At 51.1% G+C, this 14091-nt stretch overlaps 1 protein-coding gene across 7 annotated transcripts in view; it reads left to right on the top strand.

Annotated features, from left to right (window-relative positions):
• IL31RA (interleukin 31 receptor A) overlaps positions 1-5031 on the top strand; it is a 62779-nt gene extending 57748 nt beyond the window's left edge. For all 7 annotated transcript variants that reach the window (XM_084800765.1, XM_084800764.1, XM_084800770.1 and 4 more), the window contains 2 exons: positions 1414-1495; positions 2886-5031. In XM_084800765.1, the coding sequence (XP_084656891.1) occupies positions 1414-1495; positions 2886-3371 (568 nt within the window). In that variant the 3' untranslated portion in view covers positions 3372-5031. The remainder of the gene's footprint in view (positions 1-1413; positions 1496-2885) is intronic.
• The last annotated feature ends 9060 nt before the right edge of the window (positions 5032-14091 follow it).

The following is a 14091-nucleotide window of genomic DNA, read 5'->3' as shown; positions in this document are numbered from 1 at the left end:
CACCCCAGGGGGCTTTATTCATGCACTTGGTTGCTATTTGTGGAGATGATTAAAGACCACACCCTCAGGCTCATGAGGATTGAGAAACAAGACTCGTTTGTTCAGGTCTGTACACCAAGTGTAGATTCTTCTGAGGCCAAGGGAGTACCAGCTGCCCCATAGGCTCTGTCTGCCAGTGTCTAGCACCTGAGGCTGAAGCAGGTCCGAGCCCGAGCCCTGGAATTAGGGTGTTAGGCAGCCGGGTGAGAGCACAGACCTATTCTGTGTTTGTGGTGCAGAGTTGGAGGGCTGGCTGCCCTTGTCCTGCCGGCTCTTGCCAGTGTGGGGCAAAAAGTTTATCTTCAGCACATCGTGTTTCTCCCTGCAGGGGGCTCCTCCTTGGCAGGGTGCTCTACACTGGCCCTGTCAGCTCTCCCCACCAGGCAGCTGTGCCTCACTCTTCGTTAACTCCCAACAGTCTGCTGCAGCCAAGTCACAGACAAGTCTTTGTACATCATGCGCTTAAAGCAATCATCTTCAGTCTGGCGCATGTCAGGTCCTGCCCCAAGGGTTTCTGACTCGAGTTCTGGGATAAAGACTGGGAATCTGTATTTTGGTTAGCTGGTGATACTGGTGCTGAAGCCGGGAACCCCTGTGCACCAGTGTGGGTGGTTAGTGCACTAACTGCTCCTTAGAGCACATTTGCCAAAGCGACTGTAATGCAGTTTCCAGCATCAGGAGCAGGGTAGGGATACAGGAGTGGTGGAGAAAGGAAGGTAAGGATGTAACTACATGGGGGAAGCATGTGCCTCCTTTTGTGTTGTCCCACAGGCAGCAGCGCCATGTCTCCTGTCAGGAGTGTGGGAACTTACTGAATAGGGAGATGTATAGTTACCTTCTGTCTTGGTTATTTTCTATGGCTGCGATGAGGCATCATGATCAAGGCAGCTTACAGAGTTTTTATTTGAGGCTTATAGTTTGAGACGGTTAGAGGCCGTGGCCATTATGGTAAGGAGCATGGCAGCAAGGAGGCTGACTCGGCGATGGAGTAGTAGCTGAGAGCCCCATCCTGAGACACACAAAGCCATGAGACAGAGAGCGCTAGCTGGGAATGGTGACACACCTCCTCCTACAAAGCCACACCTCCTAATCCTTCTCAAACAGTTCCACCAACTGAGTGCGGGAGTGGGGGCGGTGGGGGTGGAGGGGGGCAGTGAGGGTGGGTTGGAGGGGCAGGAGGTGGTCAGCGGTGGGGCCTTAGTATTCAAGCATAGAAGCCTGCAGGGGCCATACTCATTCAAGCCAGCCACACACCCTTCCTGAGTAGGGAGTCACATAGTTGTCTTTAGTCAACCTTGCCCTGAGCTCAGCCACACACCACACATGGACCATGTCCTAAATTCACTTCTCTCTTAAAATCTCATCTTTTAATAGCCGCCTGACTCGTCTTTGTTGTCCTGACGTTCCCAACCCTGCTGAAAGTAGTTTAGCCGCATGGCTTGGAGGTGATTTCAAGGTACACATTGCTTGTTTTTGTCCAGGAGATTGTGCAGGCTGGCTGGGGGGGTGGGGGTGGGGGCTGGGGGGGTGGACTGGGTAGATGGGAATGGGAGAGGCTTTCCCCAGGGCTCATAGAGAAAGAACTGGAAGTATGAAAGACCCAGGGAACAGCTGAGTGGGTAGATGGAATAAGCCTTCCTACTGTGACTCTCACCATCCACCCTGGACTGGAGGAAAGGCCCTCACCAGTGCCTGAGGTGTTCCCGACATAGAACTGATCCTGTGAGGATGCCACAGAAGAAGGACTGTTCCACTGACTTGGCTCGGATGGGGAGTCTGACTATTATCTCCGTGGACATTTAAAAAGCAGCCACAAACAGAGTAATCTGGAGACACAGGAAGACTGGGGAGATAGCAATCCAAAGGCAGCTTTGAGTCGCATCCCTCCAATGGCCAGTATTATTAATTAATTAGCAGTAGGGCCTCCTAGTGTATTTTTCCAAGTAAAAAATCCTTTAAAGCATATTTTTAAATAGGAAACTTGAAAAATATCTGAGCTATGATTTCCTCCTGAGTGGAAATGCAGCTCTTAAATCCCTTCCTATTGAAAGTCCTTTCCCAGGTGGCCTTGGTGCAAGAATTTAAAACATCAGTCTTTTTTTTTTTAACTTAGAAAAATTGTTTAAACATGGACATCTCTGTAATCACGAGTGCTATTTTTGCTCCATCCTTGTCTTCACTTGTGTCGGCCTCTTTGCTCTCCTGTTTATTAAGTGATGAGACATGCCTTGCGTAGTCTGCGGGCCAGTCCTCTATAGCATGTTCTGTTTAATTGCAAACTGTATGCCAGGCCCTGGGGCTGGTCAGCAGGAGACAAAGATGACAGGGACCCTGCCCTGTTGTAAGGCCGCCTTAGAGTTTCTCCTGGTATCTTTTCCAGTGCCTTTATGTTTTTTCCCTAAGAGTTCTCACCTCAGCCGGGCGAGGTGGCCCATGCCTGAAATCCTAGCACTCTGGGAGGCAGGGGCAGACAGATCTCTGTGAGTTCGAGACCAGCCTGGTCTACAAAGTGAATCCAAGACAGCCAAGGCTACATAGAGAAACCCTGTCTCCAAAAACAAAACTAAACAAAACAACAAAAGAGTTTTCATCTCACCTGGAGTTTTGTAAATATGGTATGGAAAATAGCCTTGAGCTCTCTAGAAGCACTGTGGGGCTAGTGGGTGCTGTTCCTCTGCAAGTGGAACGCTGTCGCCAAGCTCCGAGGAAGTGGCTGGTCACTGTCTGGACCAGGGAGGGATGTGGGAGCTAAGTGAGGGGAAGGGCTTCTGGGCCCCAAATCTATGATTCCACTCTGTCATTTGTAGTCCTTACATGACCCCTGGGGTGTCCTCCTTTTTTTGTAGGGCAAGTCAAGTCTGAAGGAGTCCAAAAACTCTGGGAACACAGAAGGCAGGGTCCTAAAACCATGCTCTGTCCCCGCTGACCTCATTGACAAGCTGGTAGTCAACTTTGAGAATTTTCTGCAAGTAGTTCCCACAGAGGAAGCTGGAAAGGGTCAGGAGGACATTTTGGGAGGAGTGAATGAGTACGTGACCTCCCCGTCGAGGCCCGACTGTCCCCCGGAGGAGACAACTTTTAAGGAGCCCTCCGTTTTAACCGACGTTGCTTCTGGAGACTCCCACAGCCATTGTTTAGAAACGGAGGAAGAGACATACTCAAAATCTGACAAGCGACTTCCGTTTTCTGATCAGAGCCTGGAACAAGAGCCTTCCTGTGAGGAGCAAGCTCTGACTCCATACCTGAAAAATTCACTGTCAACCAGGGAGTTTCTTGTGCATGAACATGTCCCAGAGCACAACAAGGAGAGATCTAAGTGCCCTGTGGTGTGAGGACCTCGGAGATTGAACGGACCACCCCCTCGTAGAGACTGAGCCTTCCAGAAGCCTCCTTCGGCCCCTCCCTATTCATTTTGCTGCTCAGCTGCCAGGAACTTTGTGACACAGACGTTGACTTAGGCCAGGAAGAACAGAGTTACTTTCCTCTGAGCACTCTGACTGAGGCGCCTTGAGATGATGCTTTCAAGAGAAGGACCAAGCTTAGTGGACCCCTGGGTGAACACAACTGATCTCATCATCCCGGCCATTGCTGAAGCTGCCCTCGGGCTCCAGGACGGTTTTCTGTTGGCACTGGGCTCTGGTGGGAACCTGCTCTCGACTATTCCCTGCCCTGTCCCTGTTCCCGCAGAGGCCAGGAAGTGGAGGGGATTCCTAACCGTACGCCAGGCTCCTCAGTTCTTGCTCCATCTCAAGGGTCTTCAGCAATGCCCTTCCTGGGACTCTTCATCCTCACTTCATTTCCTCTTCTTCTTCTCCTCCTCCTCCTCCTCCTCCTCCTCCTCCTCCTCCTTTTTTACTTTGCAACATTGGGGGTTGAACCCAAGGACTTGTTTATGCTAGGCAAGTGCTCTACCCAGCCCTTTCACCCCAAGTTTATCACACCTTGACTGCTGGTGAATCAGGAAATCTGAGAAGCCTCCAGGAGGGCTGCCATGGACTGCGGGCCAGGTATCAGGTCTGCCTGCTTTGTCGGCCTTTCTCAGCTCTTGCCGCGCCTGCCCTGTGCTGTTCCAGGTAGTAGAGAACACCAGGCGCTGCGGGCGCCTTCATTCAAAGACGCTGACCCTCAGCTGGCACGGAGCCCGGGAATGCTTACTGAGAAGACCTTAAAGGCCTTCTTCCCAGCCACCAGAGCTGGGCCTGGTGACCACTGCTGTATCAGGAGGACCTCTGCTCCTCTGCTACAGCCAAGCACAGAGCTTGTGACAAGACGGAGCCCTCGGCAGAAGTGCCAGTCACAGACTGTTTGCCCACATCTTGGGAACTGTGTGACTGCGGTCCAGGTCCCTAGGAACCTGGTGAAGTCACCGCGGGTGGGGCAGTGGGTGAGCAGCTACAGGTCCTATGAGTCATAGGCAGCCAGGAGGCCTGGTGGTTTGCGTAGGCGGTACTTGGGTTGCAGACAGTCTTCAGAAGCCACCAGTTCAGGTGTACAAAAACATCACTTTACATTCCTCTGACTAGAATTAATTGGTATTATTTCACAATAATGTCAGAGTAATTTTCATGTCAAGATTTGACCTCTCTTGAGGGTGTTCAAGAGGGTGGCAGCTGCAAGGCTGGGCGGGCCAGTAGTCTTTTCTAAAGTCATTTGTCCAGTCACGGATTGGCCAGGGGTCTCACCTGTGTACCTATACCTCCATCTGCCACTGTTTTTTGGTTGCAACCTTACTGTGGCCACAGGAGGGTGTGACTGGCCCATGAAGTCCCTTCTCCCTCCACCTGCCATTTAAGTAGGAGTCCCACCTTGTGTCTCAGTGGCTGTGCCTCCCCAATCCTGCTCTTTGTCCCTAGTTCATACAGTGACTATTCATAGATCAGGAAACTAGGGAGAGACGTGGAGGAACAGAGCTCTCGCTTTGGAGATCACCCTCCTCTCAAGCCTGGGAAGTGACATAACGAAGGGCTCTTTGATCCCAGGGCTGCCCCAAGCTGGTTCTATGCTTTTCTCCCTGGTGTCCCTGGGCTCTGGCCCACCAGCCTTCTGTCTTGGTCTGAGGAGAGACATCCACCGGCACTCCCACACCTCCAGCCAGGGCACTCTCAGCTCCAGGGGAGCTTAGTGGAGGTGGCAAGAGCCTCAGGAGGATCTTGGAAGAAAGATCCGTGATGCGGCTTTGGAATCTAAAGTCTTTGAACAGTGTGGGGAGAGAGGGAGAGGAGAACAGAGCCACCCTCCCTGGTACACACACACAGTGGGCTCCCAGCGCTGAAGACGCCGCCCCCTGCTGATGGAGAACAGGGCCGCCCTCCTTGCAGGCTCATCTCTCCACCTCCCTGTTTGTTTTCACTTCTTTCTTCCCTTCTCAGCCTTCCTGTGTGGACCTTTGCTACCTTTGATGGGTAGGATTGTTGAGAGTCCTGTGTTGTGCCTGGTGGACTTTGGGGTGGTCTCAGCTTTAGGAACAGTTGGTTTTCCCCTTCACACCAAGCTCTCCAGGTGGACTCACAGGAGGCAGGCTCAGGGGCCGTGATCCAGTCACCACATTTCCCCTTGGGCGTTGCCTCTGTGGATGAAGAAGGCCATCTGTGTTTTCTCTCTTCCCTGTCAAAGAAAAGGGGCATTGGGAGGACTCAGGAAGTCAGCAAGGGATGATGAAATTCCTGATAAAGAGCATTCTGGGCCCCTGGGAACCATGAAAACAGCTGGATTAATTCCATCAATGGCCTTTCATTTTCATCAATAGAAAAAACAAAGAACAGTGGAGAATCCAGTATGTTTTTAAAAACAGAAAAATAGACCAAAAAGCAGTGCTTTTCTTCCGGCACCCCAGGAGGACAGGGTCTTGAGGAACCCTGCAGTACTAGACCCTACAAGGGGTTTGGTGGGTGTATGGGGAGAAAGGAATTGCAGTGAGGACGCCCTCAGTGTGCCCGACCACTGGCTCCAACCCACGTCCTTTCCATCCAGCTCTAGGTTCCCTGCAGCCCAGGAGCCTCAGGCGGCGCCTCTCCTCAAACCAGTCTTCGCGTTCTCTCTGTAGAGCTAAGAGCAAATAATGGTATTGGCATTTTCAATGGTCAAAACCAAAAACCAATGGAAGAATTAATATTTTGTGATGTGAAAAATGCGTACAATTTCAGTGCTTGCAAATAGAGCTTAATGGGAGCAGGCTCACCGTACCTCACTTACTTACCATCTGTGGCCGATTCAATCCCACCCACCCAAAAGCAACTTCAGTGACTGTGGCAGAGACTCAGAACTGCAGAGCCTGCGGTACCTCCCACCTGGCCCCTTGCAGAGGGTTTGTGCATATCTGTTCCTCTGTGAGGCTCAGACAGCATTGCTTTAACTCAGAATGAAGAAGAAGAAGAGGAGGAGGAAGAGGAAGAGGAAGGAAGAAGATAGGTGGTGGCAGCAGCGCACGCCTTTAATCCCAATACTCCGGAGGCGGAGGCAGGTGGATCTCCATGAGTTTGAGGCCAGCCTGGTCTATAAAGGGAGTTCAGGACATTCAAGGCTACACAGAGAAACACTGTCTCAAAAATAAATAAATAAATAAATAAAACCAAGGCACTCGGAGGTGGTGGCTTAGCAGGTAAGAGTGTTTACTGAGCAAGTACGAGAACCTGAGTTCAAATCCCCAGTTCCCACATAAAAAGGTAGGTATCACCCTGTGTGCCTGGAACCTCAGGGCTGTGGGGTCTAGAGACAGGAGGATTGCTGAGCTTGCTAATCTCGAGCCTGCCTTGGGCACACATACCTGCACACATGTGGACATACATCACACATGCGCACACACACACACATGCTTTCTAGCTCAGTACACTCAGGACTCCCCAGCCCCTGGCCTCCCCCCCCACCCCCCCCACCCCCCCCCACCCCCGTGGAGAGTAGGTGTCTATTTCTCACTTGTACTGGTTGTCTCAACCAGGTGCCAGGGTACATTTTCCCTCCCAATGCCTGGTGATGCCTTGACTGTCATGGCTGGCAGGGGTGCCTCTGGCATCTAGAGGGCAGCAGCCAACAAAGCTGAACTCTACCCTACAGCACACAGCCAGCCGCACAGCTGAGACTTCCAGGTCTGGCACGTTGTGGTCTGTCAGACACTGCTTTAGTCAGTAGGGTTGTGCTGAGCATCTGTTTATGTCCCATTTACTTGGGGCTGTTTACAAAACTGAATTTGCTGAAGGTCTCATGATCTCATCTTGCCTGATAGAGCCTCAAAAGGCCACAGCCCTTCAGTGTTACCAGAGATGCCTGAGGGATAGCTGGCCCCTTTCCACTGACAGTCGGCTGCTCACTGCCGTGTGCTTGATTTTGCTTCTGCTAATGGTTAAATGTGAATGTTAGCTGTCTTAATGCCTATCCATAATCAGCCGCGGGGAGGTGTTGGCGTCCTGCACTCTTGTGGTGGGAGTCTGAGGATGGAGCCTAGCAGAAGATGGTGTCCCCGCTCCCCGCACACCGCAGGCAGTGGGGAGTTTTTCCGCAGGTGCACAGACAGCCCCAGCCAGTGCTGGAACAGCCCAGAGGCCACAACCGCCGCTCTGTATTGAGTTCTGTGTGCGCAGTCCTGGCTAAGGCGCCTGCCCTGAGCTGCTGAGGTGGGTGTAGAGCTGGAAGAGCTTGGGAGGACCACAGCCGCGCCGCCAGGGCCTCCCAAGCATCCTTCAGCGGATGCATATGCTACCAATCTCCCAAATCCAGTCTGTGTATGGATGGGGTAAGATGGCAGAGAACTGTCCTGAAGCCTAGACTTGAAATGGAAATAAAAAAGCACACCAACCAGGAAGGCACAGAGTTCCAAATGATGACAGCAGCAGGGAACAGCAGGCCTGTGTCCCCCGAGGCTGGGCATGTTCAGCTCTCCACAGATTTATTATGTGTCTGGGTTAATATATGACATGACTGGGGACTCTGTGTTGCAGAGTAGGGATGACAGCATGGTGACTGTTGCAATGGGAGGCGCTTTCCAGATACTTTTTTTGTCAACAAGTTTGTTTTTTGGCCACCCATATAATAAAGCCATAAAACCACCTTTATAGTGTTCTGTACTTCTAAGGTTTTGCCTACTTTATTCCTCCCCCTAACATAATACCTTGATTATTTGGGAGTTTGACATCATGTACGTCACAGTCACTCCCCAGTACTCCCAGGCCTGCCTACCCCACCCACAAAACAGGTAGAAAATACAAAAACATGTCCAATTTGTGTTGCCCACATACTCACTAGAGTATGGTTTAATTCCCAGTAGCCAGCCCCTTAAAGACAACTGAGTCATTCCCCACTTCACCCCAGCCAGAAGCCATCAGTTGTAGAGAGCTACGTTTCAGTACCCTTATCACACTTTAAAGAGCTCTCTCTCTCTGATGGCTTCCTGTCCGGGCTGTTACTTTGGGGGTGTGGTGGGAGTAGGAATTGTCTCTGCAGTCATCAGCACCACTGCAGACGTAGCTCCCTTGCCCTGGACACTCAGTGGGAACATGGACCACAGACATCCACATGGTCTCTGGCATCAGCACCTCAGCATGGTCTCTGGTGGCAGGACAGACTGTGGACGTCAGCGTGGTTTCAGGTGACAGCACAGACCATGGGCACCTGCCTGGCCTGGGTTGCAGCACAGGCCACTCTCATCAACATGGCCCCCTGTGGCAGTGCGGCCCACAGACACTAACATGGACTCCTGATGTCCACCTGGCCTCCAGTGGTAGAAGGGGGCCATGGACATCTCGTTGTCAGTGCTGGCCACCAGGCACGACCTTTGTGTTTGCAGCTTGCTGGCTAAGATGCAGTAGCCCAAGGATATAGACTCCTCATTGTCAGCTGATCGCAGCTCTCTGCTGCCATCTTTCTAAGTTTCTGAGTTCATTTTTTAAAAGCATCTCCCCATAAGACCTGCTTGTTTTTCTCCTTAGTTTTTCTGGAGCTGTTGCAGGTTCTGCAGACCCCCTTTCTGCCATTGCGTCACCTTTCTGAGCCTCCCTGGGTCTCTCAGACTCCTTGGAGCCCCTGGACAGCTGCTGTCATCTTTGTTGTGTCCGCCTAGGCTGTCGTTCTTTAATCTGTAATTCTGGCCAGGTGTGATGATGCCTGTCACTGATCCCAGTACTGGGGCAGGGGTGGGAGGGTTGGGCAGAGGCAGGAGGATTGCTTCAAATTTGAAGCCAGCCTGGTCTACACGGAAAGCCATGATTCTAGAGCGTGGGGACACAGAATAAACAGAGATCAGGGCTGTGGTGTCAAGAGAAAGGATTGCAGCTGACCAGGACTTTTCTAGGTCATCGCATCCTTGGTTTCTCCTGCCAGGAATCCCATCTGTTCCAAAGTCTCTGTTCTGTTTCGTCTCCATCTGTCTCTGTCTCCTCGCTGTCTGTGTCTGTGTCTGTGTCTGTGTCTGTGTCTGTGTCTGTGTCTGTGTCTGTCTGTCTGTCTGTCTGTCTGTCTGTCTGTCTGTCTGTCTCTCTCTCTCTCTCTCTCTCTCTCTCTCTGTCTTCCCTTCGTTCTCCCCTCCTCTCTTTTTTTCCCCCAGCAGAATCTTCAAATTTCTTCTATTTCCCCGGTTGCCCTGTAGGCCTCATTTTTCTGGGCCCGGCAGATGACGGGGTACTCATATTTCTGACTTTGGGCCACCAGCCCATCTCTTCCATTCTGTCAGATGAAGTTCCGGGGAGAGTCTCAGGGTGACAAGTGAGTGACTCTACTTCTTCCTGGAGCTCTGGCCCCGCCTCCAGTCTGCAGGTTAGTCTCTTGCTGGTGGTTCCTTCCCTCAGCCTTTAAACTTGCTTGCTCAGGTCTCTGCCATCTTAAAGAGACGAGCTAGCTCTGAGATCTTCACCTGCAGAGGCCAGGCTGATGCTTAAAGTACACTTTGCCCTGTGCAGCAGGTTCTCGGTATCTGGAAAGGTGTGTTTGTGTGTGAGTGTGTGTGTGCATGTGTGTGTGTGTTGTTTTGTGTTTGTTTTGAAAATGAATTACTTTGCTGGAACTTTCTAGATGGCGGAGACCTTGTGAACAGATAGTTTGAGGACAAGGACGTAAGAACAGACTGATAACCCAAATACGAGGCAATCCAGCCATTTTTTCAAGAGTAACAAGTCACACACTACACACAGCAATTCCACTGTAACTTCTGCCCACATTCTGTCATTACTTTGTGATAGAGATTAACTTGACAGCAGTTATTTTTTGCGAGGCTCCGTGCTGGGGTTGTGTACATCTCTCTGGAAACCTTCTCAAGCCCTTGTTGTGAGGCACAAAGCACTATTGTTACAGATGCCAAGCTCTGAGAGGTTGAGGGGTGTGGCCTGGATTCTGTGGTGAATGGGAGCCCGGGCCTCTGACTGCCTTTGCTGTATTCCACTTTGGGCTAATAATGCATTTGATGGTAGGCTATTTCAGGTCCATAGTGGGAGAAATTTTGAATATTCCCAAAATACAAAAATATTTAAATGTCTGAGGCGATATGCTAAATATACCATCTGATCATCGCACATTGCATACACAGAAATGTGCTTCTATGCAGTTTCTAAGAAATTCTATTAGAAGGAAAGAGGAAGGGGGGAAAAGAGGAGGCAACAGCTTGGTGCCAGAGAGATAGAGAGGGAGGGGTGTGGCACGTGGGGAGGGAGAGAGGCTCATGGGTAGGTTCTTTAGTGCAGTAGTTCTCGCCCTTCCTAATGCTGCGGCCTTGTAATAAGTTCCTCATGTTGTGGTGATCCCCACCCCAAACCATAAAACTTATCTGTTGCTACCTCATAACTGTGATTTTGCTACTGTTATGAATCTAATGTAAATATCTGATATGCAGGATGCCTGAAATGTGACCCCTGTGAGGGGGGTCATTTGACCCCAAAGGGGTCGTGACCCATGGGATCAGGGTCTCCTTGTGATTGGATGTTGAGCTCCCTTCCCCTTGGTGCCTTCCGGGACTCTGTGCTTAGAGCCAGCTGACTCTGAGAGCGATGCTTCTAGAAGGAGAGGCGATGGAGTGGGAGGACCATGTCCATGTTCACACAGCACAGGGATGGTGAGAGAGGACCCAGAGGACCCGAGGCGTTAGGATGGGCTGTAGCAAGAAGTCTTGTGGCAGCATCAGTTTTGTGAGCGTCTGACTTGGGTAGGCAGTGGAAGTCTAGTAGGATGAGCTTCAGCATGATGGTGAGGCTGACAGAAGCTGCAGGCCACTCGCCAGCCCCTCCTCCTCTTCCTGCTCCTTTCCAGCCCCCAGGCCCTTCAGATCTCTTCTCAATTCTCTTCACTTTTCCTAATCAGCCTTTGGTTCTCTATTTCTGTCTTCCCTTGGCTAGCCTACCCTCGATCCCAGGAGTCCTTTGTGATCACAGCCCTGGTCACATGCTCATGTCACAGGTTCTCCGTCTTCCACATCTGGGCGCTGGAAGCATATGTGGAAGCCACCCCCAGATTCAACCTCCTTTCCCTTCTGAGCCCAGCACCCACATTTTTAGCTGCTCCTGGGAATCCCCCCTGGAAATGAATGTTGTCAAGTACAAACTGTGTGTACCCCAGCTTTCCCCCTTCCTCTCCACAGTACCTCATTCTCACCACTTCTTGCCCCCCTTTTCTGAAAAACCTTCCTCCCCATTGGTCCTAAGGTTCACCTTCCCCAGTCCCATGGCAGTGGCGGCCTTCAGCACCTCACAGAAGAGCTCGTCCCTGCTCCTGAGCTGCTGCTTTGGTGGATAGCTCCAGCTCCAGCTGCTGCAGCCTCTCAGCCCCCCTTAACTTATTGGTAAAGAATGAATGACTTAATGTGAGAAGAAGTGAAATTTCTTCTAAATTAGTGCCTCAAGGAATGTGCCTTCAAATAACTAAGTCCAAGAGTATCTTTTGGGGGGGGGGAGAAACTACTACTATTACATATGTGTGTGCATAATATGTGGGTGTGGGTGTCACGGCACACATGTGGAGCTCAGCAGACAACATGGAATCCATTCTGTCCTTTTTACCTTCACGAGGGTTCAGAGGATCCAACTCAGGATGCTAGGCTCGTATGGTAAGCCCTTTATCTGCTGAGCCATTTCATTACTGTAGCACATTGTTGTAAAATTTAATTAAATAGCATAAATTAATTCCTTTAGGGTTGTGCAGGTTGGGTCTCTAAACTGTGCTTTGTTCTGGAAAAGCACCGTGGCCCTTTCTAGCTCCTAGCATGTGTCATCCTCCTGTGGCTGTGGCCTCTCCCGCCCTGTACCAAGTCATCAGGGCTCTGCTCCCTTGCTTCCCCACAGTCAGGTCCTGCTCAGCCTGCTGGGCCTGCATGTACTTTGAGGCTTGGAGTTCATCTTATTGTTGGCACCCTGCCTAGAAAACCTACACTAGAATTTGGCCACTAAAACTCCTGAGTTTGCACCAGGTCACAGGCCCAGCTGGACTTTTGTAGTTCTGTTTTGCAGAGACAGCCCTTCAACCTTACTGTGGCACAGAGCAGGTGAGTGCACACCAGCCACTAGTCAGGCTCCAAAACCAAAGGAGTGCCGGAGGGGTGCGGCTCCAAGGGCAGGCCTAAGCACTTTCATCTCAAGTCACAATTCCAGATGGGCCACAGGACACAGGTGCACCTCAACTAATGGAACGTTCGGAGCACTAGGAGGGCTGAAACCAAAAGAGGGTAAGATGTGGTGCTGCACCCCAGGAATACCAGCGTAGCACGTGGGAGACAGGTAAGGAGAGTTCGAAGCTAACCTAGGATATATAGTGGACCTGTCTCAAAACAACAAAATCCAACCAACAAATCATCCACCCATCCATCCATCCATCCATCCAACCAACCAACCAACTAACCAACCAACCACAGCTAGACACGTGGACATCTCCATTTTCTGTGCTTCAAAATGGCCTTTATAGGAAGCAGCTCAGAAGAGTACACTCAGTACTGCAACCAGCTTTTCAAAACCAACAGTTTACTCAGACACTAGGTCACACATTTCTCCCTGTATCAGCATGTGCTAAAGGGTCAGTCCCGCCCCTCCCAGGGTATGTTTATCTGCCAGGCTGTGTTGTCCTCCAGGAAATAAAGAGGAGTTCCAGGAAAAGTGACAAGACTTGCTGGCTGTTGATTTCTACACAACCCTGGCAACAGCCTTTTCGCTGACGAGTCAGGACATCTTGTGGACGGGCTCCGAGGAGCATTCTTTTATTCCTTCATGGGTGGGCGGCATGTTCCACCCAAAGGCAAGTGCTCTCAAACAATATTTCCTTCTCCTTTTCTAGAATAGAGGGCCTCACCAGTCCTCCCCAACCCCAAATTAAAACCAGAAACAGTAACAACAAAACCCAATTACCCCCCCCCCCAAAGTACACTAACTAGAGCGACAGGGATTCCTGCTCCTGGGTGTTCTGTGAAAGCCCCTTGATGTCCTTGGCTGGGAAAGCCAAGGGGATGAGGCCAGGACTGTCCCTTGGGCAAGCTTTGCGGTACCTGAGGCCCATTGCTACATAGCAGTATGGATGCTTAGGGTCACACTTGGGCACTGTCCCCACAAAAGCTGAATGGTAAGTCTGAGGCAAGACTTAGCTAATTTCATGGGTGGGAAGAAAGGCAAGATTGTGGAGCGGATCTCGCTTGCTTATTCATAGTGCAGTATGTGAGTTTGGGACCAGACCTCAGAAAAGGACAGAGGGAGGGGGGTGAGAGGTGCTAAAGCCTTGGAGACGTTTACATACCTTGGTCGTTACGATCCCAGGCCACGCCATCATCAGATTATGGGCCCAATGACAAACCAACAATGACTCTTTGCCTGCAACACTCTATATAACCCAAGGGACGAACCCTTCCTTTATAGCCCCGCCCCTATCCCCTAGGGCAAAGAGTGACAACAGTGACTTTCGAGCTCCTGGAAGCTTTACAGCTAGAACTATGCAGTCTATCAAAGGGTGGAAGGGGTTCAGGTGATCCCCACTGCCCCCTACTCTGGAGGAAGGGAGATCTTATGGGGTTGAGATGGTTCTGGCAGCTTCCCTAGAGGATGACCAAGGCTGCCCACAGGTAAAGACCACACAGGGTGACTGGTGACCTCACGTTGTGTTGTG

The sequence above is a fragment of the Acomys minous genome (assembly GCF_964271855.1).
Source record: "Acomys minous genome assembly, chromosome: 11".
NCBI classification, from domain to species: Eukaryota; Metazoa; Chordata; class Mammalia; order Rodentia; family Muridae; genus Acomys; species Acomys minous.
Note: the sequence above shows the minus strand (reverse complement) of the source record. Positions and strands in the feature narration are given on the sequence as shown.